General features: G+C 52.8%; 1 protein-coding gene across 1 annotated transcript in view; it reads right to left on the reverse strand.

Moving 5' to 3' along the window:
• Positions 1-8950, reverse strand: part of Cacna1i (calcium voltage-gated channel subunit alpha1 I) — a 116336-nt gene that overhangs the window by 78898 nt on the left and 28488 nt on the right. Inside the window, exons 3-4 of the mRNA XM_013348740.2 lie at positions 1888-1999; positions 938-1071 (exon numbers count right to left, since the gene is read on the reverse strand). Coding sequence (XP_013204194.1) covers positions 938-1071; positions 1888-1999 — 246 coding nt within the window. The remainder of the gene's footprint in view (positions 1-937; positions 1072-1887; positions 2000-8950) is intronic.

The following is an 8950-nucleotide window of genomic DNA, read 5'->3' on the forward strand; positions in this document are numbered from 1 at the left end:
GTGATGATGGTTGTGATAACGGTGATGATGGTAGTGATAATGGTGATGCTGACTGTGATGATGGTAGTGATAATGGTGATGATGGTAGTGATAACGGTGATGATGGTAAAGGTGGTAGGGATGATGATGTGGTGGTGACAATGACGATGGTGACAACGATGGTAACAATAGTGGTGGTGATGATAACTGTGGAGACGATGGTGGTGATGGTTACGGTGATGATGATGATGGCAGTCATGGGGATAATGATAATGGTTATGATAATGATGGTTTTGATGATGACAGTTTGCAGTAAGAAGATGATGTGGCGATGAAGATGACTATAATTATGACGGTGAAAATGAGATGATGGTGAGTGATGATAATGATGGTGAGGCTAATGATGATGATGATGGCAATGATAACAGCAGTTATGGTGGTGGTGATGACTAATGATAACAGCAAGGTCGTGAGAGATGAAAGTGACAAAGATGATAATAATAATGGTGATGGTTATAATGGTGATGGTGGTGGTGGTGGTGGTGGTGGTGGTGCTGCTGCTGCTGCTGCTGCTGCTGCTGCTGCTGATGATGATGATGATGATGATGATGATGATGATGATGATGATGGCAGCAACACTTCCTGGTGTTCATTCTGACTGAGTGAATCTCTTTCCTCCTTTTTTACAGTTGGGGAAATGGAGGCGCCACAAAGTTAAGTGACTTTCTCAAAAGCATTCAATTAATCATCATAAAACACCCAGTCTACACTGCCCATCTAGGACAGATGTTCACGGTGGCCGAAGGACCGGACAGCTGTCTGTCCACAGAGAGCACCGTTTCTCCTATCCCCAGGACCAGAGGCCCCACATCGTCACACAGCATCACCATCATCCCCCAGAAGCCCCTGGGCTAGCTACACGGCAGCTGGCATGCATCAACAACAGCTCATTACCTACCCTGCCATGACGATGAAGAAATCCAGGCGGTTCCACGTGTCCCCGAGGTAGCACTTCTTGCCAAAAATGCCCAGGGCCACCATCTTAAGCACCATCTCCATAGCGAAGAAGATGAAGATGAAGTCATCAAAGACCTGGGTGGCCGGAGAAAGACAGCACAGGACAGAGTGAACTCTCAGGGCAAGAGTGGAAGTCAGAGCCACTGTGAGGTCAAAGGTGGGGCAGGAAGAGAACCTCCAAGGCCCCGGTCCACTCAACCACTTCACAGAGAGGAGTCCCGGGCCCAGAGAAGGGATGAAGTTACCAAGGTTACACAGCCCACTTTCTCCATCGTTTTAGCTTAGGCAATGACAAATGTCAGGGCTGAGCACCAGGCTCTCCCTCATTATCTCTGCTAACTGTCAAACACTAGGACAGATGGTGGAACTACATTCTCACCCCTAATTCTCGCAATGGCGTACATTGGGTAGCCCACTTTAGAGCTAAATAAGCAAGACCCAGAGAAGTCAAGCAACTTGCCCCAGGTTACACAGCAACTACATAGCGGAATTAAAATGAAACTCAGGTCTGACTCCCAGGGATGGGCCTCAAATATTCTACTTCTGCAAAATGGGTACAGCCCTGGAGCCCTGTTTGATGGCTCCTCAAACCCTGCCCACCCACGTAGATGCCACATCGGGGCCCACCCAGGATCTGAGAAGCAAGAACAAGAGAAATGCAGGAGGGCACCCCTAAAAGACATGGGGAGGGGGACGACTAGGGAACCAGGCAGGCTATAAGCAGAGAAGCGTCAGCCAGTGCACTTCACTGGTGTGAATGGGATGGAGTGAGGAACCAAAGGGGGCTGGAGGGGCAGTGAGGTAGGAGAAGTAGGAGGTGCCAGAGTGGAGCCCTGAGGTTGAGAGGACACCCCAGCTGGGAGGGGGGAAGGAAACAACTCGGAGGCTCACCTGCAGGATCTTGCAGCGGTCTGACAAGCACTCCATGTCGTCGCATGGCTGGTACATGCCCAGGGTCACACAGTTCAGCAGGATGACCAGCATGCTCACACACTCGAACCATGTACACAGAGTCAAGGACAAACTGGTTGCAGTGCGGCTTAAGGTGCTATGCTCCTGAATGTGACATCCCAGGAACAGACACATGGCCCATTTCTTCCCTCTTTCCCGCCTGTGTGGACCCCACAGTGGCCCAGGTCCATGACAGTGTGCAGTGTGCAGCTGGCCCTTCCCAACCACAGCAGAGAGACCAAGGCCATGCCCTGCAAGGAACCAAACCAAACCACCAAAGCTTCCAGTGTAGGACTCCCCGGTCCCATGCAGGAAGGACTGGCTCCCAGAAAGGTCCCCAGCCCCAATAGCTCTGATGCCTAAACCCTTCTTTGACCATCTTCTCCCCTCACCCACCCTCCCTCTGCAGAGGCCTCCTGGACACATTCTCCTGACCCACCTATCTCCGTAGTCCGCCTCTGGCTGATGCTCATAGGTCATCCCCACCCAAAGGGTCGGTCTCCCCATCCTCTGGATGATGCTCGTTGGTCATTCCCTACCCAAAGGGTCTGTCTCCCCATCCTCTGGCTGACACTTGTAGGTCATCCCCACCCAAAGAGTCAAGTCTCCCCAGGCTCTGCCCAGCAGAAAACTGCTGCCTGGAGCCAGACTAAGATTAGCTCTTCACTAGGCCACAAGCCACCGGCAGGATAAGGCATGCTACAGCCCCGGCAGAGGAGAACTTCCTAAGTGCCCCTTCCCCTGCTAACAACCCCTCTTAGGCCATGGCTGACTCCACCCACATTTGTCTACCTCACTCTATCTAATCAGGCACTCAAAACTCAGAATTCTTAGGGCTGTGTTACTCACAGCCCCTAGTTGTCATGATCTAGCTGAGAGAGCTGAAGTCTGCTTGTTTCTCCCAAATTGGCCTCTCCTCTCTTGTCCAAGCCATGGGGCCTAAGGAGATCTGTACCCCCAGAAAGTGAAGCATGGTAAAATGAAGTTAAACCACACATGGCATAAACGACTAAAGTCAGACTCAGGGGTGAACCTCCAGACTGAAGGCCCTGACTTCCCTTGAAGGTGATGACTGACCCAGAGGGGTTTCTCGTCTACTAGGAGGGAGTCTGACAGCCCCTGGCTCCAGCTGTCTACACACGTCTATCCCTGACCCCGTCACTTAGCATCTGGGTACAGAGTGGTGATGTGTTGTCAGAGAGACCAGGGCCTGCATGTAAACTCCAGTCCCAGCATGGCTCTGAAGTCTCAAGCAAGCCCATTCCCGTTCTAAGCTCCCAGAGGTTCCTTACTTGAGTTAAGTGGTACCTCACAGGTCCACAGAGGCTGTCCCAACCCCTCCTCTTTAATGGCATCAGTGAGCCATTAAAAACACCTTTAATCCCGGCACTTGGGAGAGAGAGGCAGGCAAACCTCTGAGTTCAAGGCCAGACTGGTCTGCAGAGAGAGATCTAGGATTACACAGAGAAACTCTGTCTTGAAAAAAACAAATAAACAAACAAAAAAATCAGGGAGATGTTTCCTCCTCTGCTCAGAGTCCTGCTATGACTCCCAGCTTCTCCTGGCATAAGTACAGAAGCCCTTCCCAAAGCCGGCCAGCAAGACCCTACCTTCCTCTCCTTCCCCTGAATGCCTTCCTCCAACCTGGGGCCTCCTGCTTATTCTGTCTGGTCTCAGGCAAATGCCACCTCAGGACCTCTGCAAGAACTGTCCCTTCCACTGGGAGACACTTCCCAAGACTCCCCAGGAATAATCCTTTATGGGCACTTCCTGTGCTGAGTTCTACCCACCTCTTCAACCCCAGAAGCCCCTCCCTGACACCCCTCCAGCTTGACATCTCTCTCAAGCATTTTTAGACCAGAGAGATAATGCTCATTGTCTCTGCCCACTTCTAGGGCAGAGCTCGGATCGCTGGGATACACACTCTCAGTTCAAACCGTAATAGCACGTAGATGCTCAGCCAAGGCTTGCCAAATGAATAAATGATCTTCTCTCGGGGCCCTGACCACACCAACCCAATCCCAGCTCCAGCACCATGAAGCCACACCAGCCCACCACAGCCAGATCCCGACCACAGTGAACTGGGGCCCTTCTGCCTGCTAAGAGAGCTGGCCTAGTTTCCATGGCAACAGACCCCTCTGCTTCCCAGACCCTGCTCACCTTGAAAGCTACTTCCAAGGCCTCCATCCCTGCCCTGCTCCTTCCTGTCCCTGGCCTGGCTGCCACTCTCCCGCCATAGCCTGCAATTAATTTCAGTTGCTGCCAGGCCCCCTTTGAGCCCAAGCATGGCTCCAGCAGCAGCTTCATCGTTAATTAACTTTTTTGAAGTTCAAACGTTCTAATTACCAGCAAGCATCCCCATTTCCCCGTGATTCCCTGTCCCACACCCACCCCTCACATCCCAGTTTCTGCTACCTCTGCCCATCCTGGAGACCCAAACCCAAGTGCATCTGGCAGGCCCATTTACAGACGGGGAAACTCAAGGCCTCTGCTGGGTCACATGGCAGGGATCTGTTTACACCAGACCTGTCGGGCTCCTTGGTCTGTGTCTCCTCCCCGTCATGCGTCCTGCCTCTGAAATGCTGTCCCTGCCTCCCTGGGTGCGGGGCACATCCCTGACCCAGTCCCAGCCTCTCCTGGGGCTGCAGCTCTGGTCCCTGCCTCTCTGGAGGGTCCCATGTGATGCCGGGCACTGAATCCTCAGACTCCTTGATAAGCCCACATAGAAAAGAAAGAAATTAAATAAGATACAAAGGGAAACAGATTCAGCCAGGTGTAGTGGTCACATCCGTAATGCCAGCACTAGGGAGGCTGAAGTAGGAGGTTCGAGGCTGGCTAGAGCTACATAGAAGTACCTTGTCTCCAAAACTCAAACCAAAAACAAGCAAAGGTGGGGTGGAGCTGGAGATATGACTCAGTTGGCAGTGTTTCACTCGTGCATACACAGGCCTGGGTTTCATCCCAAGAACCACATAAAGCATGGTAGCATGGTAGCCAATTCCTGTGGACACAGTAGCACTCAGGAGGCAGTGGCAGGAGAGTTAAGAGTTGAAGGTCTTCCTCAGCTACATTATGTGTCTGAAGCCAGTTTAGCCTATTTGAGGCCCTGTCTTGGTAGGGAGGGGAGAGCAGATTTCCTTCAAGTAGCCAGCTGCAGAGGCCATGCCCATGGACAACTACCCCTGTCTTTTCCTGCTCCTGAACTGCTGTGTCTCCTCCAGAGTAATCTACACATGTCTGTCTCTCTCTTGCTCTAAAGTCTTCCCTGGCTCCCCGTCACCCCCTTAGCCTGACACCCAAGGCCTCCTGGATTCTGATCTCAATGAGTTCAATGGCTGAATCTCCTGCTGGTCCCGGGGCACACTAAGCTTCTTGCTACCTACGAGCCTACCCACTGTATGGCTTTACCCTCTCTCTGAGGCAAACCCCTGCCCACCCTTCACAACCTCACTCAACTGCCACCCATTCCAAAAGCTTCCACCTTTTGCCCTCCCCAGCTGGTGCCCAGCCTTCCACCCACCCAGTCTAGCACATACCACAGTGATGAACTTGGCAGTCACTGTGACTGCTTCATACCAGGCTCCCTAGGGAAATGACCTTAACCGTCATTTACGGTCCATCCAGGAGAGCCCAGGAAGTGGGTCTGGAGGGCCAATGTGATTTCCCCAAAGTCACACTGCATGTCAAGATGAGCAACTCCAAGTACCAACCACTTCTTTTGTAGCTCCACTACCCTGAGCAGGGCCCAGAGGCCCTGCAGGCAGAAGAGCAGGTCCAGTCCCTGGGTCCCTCTGCTTCTGCCGGCCTCAGGCACAAGGGGAAATCCCAGATGGCAGGACCTGGGACTCATCCAAGCGCTCCAAGGCTCAGAAGTCAGGTCAGCGCAGCGTGGACACCCACTACTCCTGACACATTCCCGCTGGCTCACGGATGAAAGGCCCCGAGCCTATTGGAAGCCGAACCAGGCCAAGGATGCAGCGAGGAAGGAGCTGTCAGGGGAGTCAGCGCCTCCAGGACTGGCAGCTTGGTGTCCTGGCCCAATAACTACTTTCCCACCATTGGTCATATGCGCCAAGGAGCTTAGAGCTCAAGCAAGCCTCGCTGAGTTCTGGGGAAATGGAAGGAGAGCAGCAGACCCCAAGAGGGCAGACTGGGAATTCTGGGTTATAAAACAGGTGGGGTTTGAATGCTGTCCTCACAAGAGAATGGAGAAGTCGATAGCTCACAGTCAGAAACAAAGCCCTGGACTGGCATCTAAGGATGAGCAATGGGGACACAACCACCCTACCTTCTCTGTCTGGGGACTCTCAGGAGAGACAGCAGAGCAGCCCCGTCAGTCCTGAGACAGCACGGGATCCAAGACCCCACTGCAAGAAGAGCTAACAGGAGCACAGAGAGAGCCAGAAAGAAACAGTACTCATAGCACCTTGACCCCTGGGGATCCCTGAGTCACAGGGGTCTTACAAACCCACCCGTCCCGAGCTTCCCCACCTGTCCAAGCACTACCTGTCATCCTAAACAGTTGCAAAGCCGGTGACCACCCCTGAGGAACCTACGAAATAAATCAATGCCCATCAGATCAATGCAGTGTCCTTGGTGGCAAAGCTGCCTTTTCAGCAGGCTCAAGAGATGACAATCAAACACCCTCGTTGGTGGCAGGGACCTTCTAACACCTCAGCCCCACCACCAGCCAGACTCAAAGGAACCCAATAGAAGCCTGGACCCTTACCATCCCTCCCAAGTCTCACTGCCTCCCGAAGCCCTCAAGGCCTCACAGAGAAAACGAGAACATAAAAGCACCTGCTGTATACCAGGTGCCTAGTGAATGTCTGCTGATTACAAACACCCCCGGGTGACTGGGAGTATTTGCTAATGAGCTTTCAAGCCAAACATCAAGCCGGGAATGCAGGCGTAGGCCTGCGATCCTGCACTCGGGAGGGAGAAGCAGGATGAGTCTGAGTTTGAGGCCAGCCTGGGCTACACAGATCCTATCTTAAACAAACCTGGAATGTCAGCATGCGCAGCAAGGAGCCAGGAGGTCCCTCCCAGTGTGCAGAGCCAGCCCAGCAGGGTGGATAGAACAGCAGAGCCAGGGGTCTCCTAGATAATGGAGGGGACAGAGATCCCACCTGAGTGTTCTCTGCTCATTGCTTACTATGGCCTTGGGTGGAAGCTGAAGGTGTCTTTATAAGCCCTTTGGATGACAGATGCCTCACAGCCTTCCAAAGAGAGTCCGCCTGGCTGGGTATGGTAGAACACACATGCCACTTCCGAAGGGGGATCACTAATTAGAGGACCCCCTGGACTACAGTGACCCTGCCTCAAAAACAATGGCAATAAAAGAATTGGGGAACCCACAAAAGCCCAAGCTTGAGGTGCAGCCTCCGCTCTGTCACCCTGGCAGACGCTACTGCTGCTGCCAAATGACAGAAAAGGAAACTGAGGCAGCCAGCATTATAGCATGTGACACGATAGAATCTGTACTGCTTCTTGCTGACTCCAGGTACCATGTTCTCAACCACACCCTGGCCACACTGGGCTCAGCACCTTAGACGTGGGTTCCTCTGATGCTGGTGTTCAGGGGACTCTGCTTTGCTCTTCCTGACTGGCAACTTCAAGAGAGAAAGTCAAGGCTGTGTTTGCCACCCCAGCCTTAAAAGACCAAGCTGAATCAATACGGAACTCCACAGCCCAGCACTGAGTCCTGGGAAGACCAGAATGTGGGCCAGGGTGGGTGGGCTCAGGGCCACCAGGAACTCCACCATGCAAGGACCACACATGCACACGTGGCTGCCAGACCCAGGCAGAAGAGTGAGCAGGTAGAGGGACAGTGCCACTCTCCTAAGCAGGCCCTGCAGGGCAGCCTTGTCTCGGAGAGCAGCCAGAGACCTGCATGGTTACCATGACGACCACCATCCTCTTCCCTCATAGCTGATGTGAGCCTTCTATACTTGAGGGTGAGGGCGCTGGAGGGGGCCTTGGGCTAGGCGGGAATGGCCCAGTTTGTTTTTATTTTTGTCAAATTGAAATCTGATCTGTTTCCCAGGGTTCTATACAGTTGTCTAATATGTCAAGTGGACGACAGGGGCTGGGGCCAAGTCCTTCATGACAGGGAACAGACATGACAGCAGTCTCCCTGATCTACCTCCAGGACAATGGAGAGCTCAAGCTGGGGGACCTCAGAGGGCTGTTCTGCCCAGCCCAGGTCTTGAGCCAGTTCTGTTTCCCTGCGGCCAGGTTCCAAGCATCTATGGAGTGTTTGCTGTGTAGCTGATATGTGTGCTCAGTCCATCAGTACTGAGGCAAAGTTAGTTCAGTTCATTCCCTGGAGGTCCCCAGAGTGTGGCCCCATTGCCAAACCATCCTGATATGTGGTCCTACTGCATCTGCCACAGGACAGTGGCTACCATGTTTGAATACCCGGGGATTAAGGCTATCCACTCACTCACCCATTCATCCATCCATCGACTCAACTCATCTGATGGACAATGGTCATTCTGCAGATCTGTTTTACAGGGTCTACTCAATGTGAACACAGACTCAGGCTGGGACTGGTGGAGGCGAGCACTGACATCCCGTAGGAGGAGACCAAGGATGCTGCCAAACACCTAAATTGCACAGGACAGTCCGGTCGCAAAGAAACCGTTGGTTCAAATTGTCAACAACACCAAGACTGAGAAACTTCGTCGGATAGTTCCATGGTGTACACGACACAACCAGGAAAAAGAACGAGCAACCAATATTCACGGCAGGAGAGCGGAATCTTTGTTGGGTGAAGAAGACAAATACACAAGAGCATCTGCATCCAGGTCTAGGAAGTCTAAAATCAGGCAAAAGCGCTCTGAATAGCGGCAGGGTGGGGAAATTGCCACGGGAGAAGAGGACCAAGTTGCTTCCAAGGACTGGGATGGTCTCAAACTGAGTGGTGGTCACAGAAGACAAACTGTAGGGAACTGTATGGACCCGATGACATGTGAGCTCACCTGCCCGTGTGTGTTTTTTT

This window comes from Microtus ochrogaster, chromosome 15 (genome assembly GCF_000317375.1).
Source record: "Microtus ochrogaster isolate Prairie Vole_2 chromosome 15, MicOch1.0, whole genome shotgun sequence".
NCBI lineage: Eukaryota > Metazoa > Chordata > Mammalia > Rodentia > Cricetidae > Microtus > Microtus ochrogaster.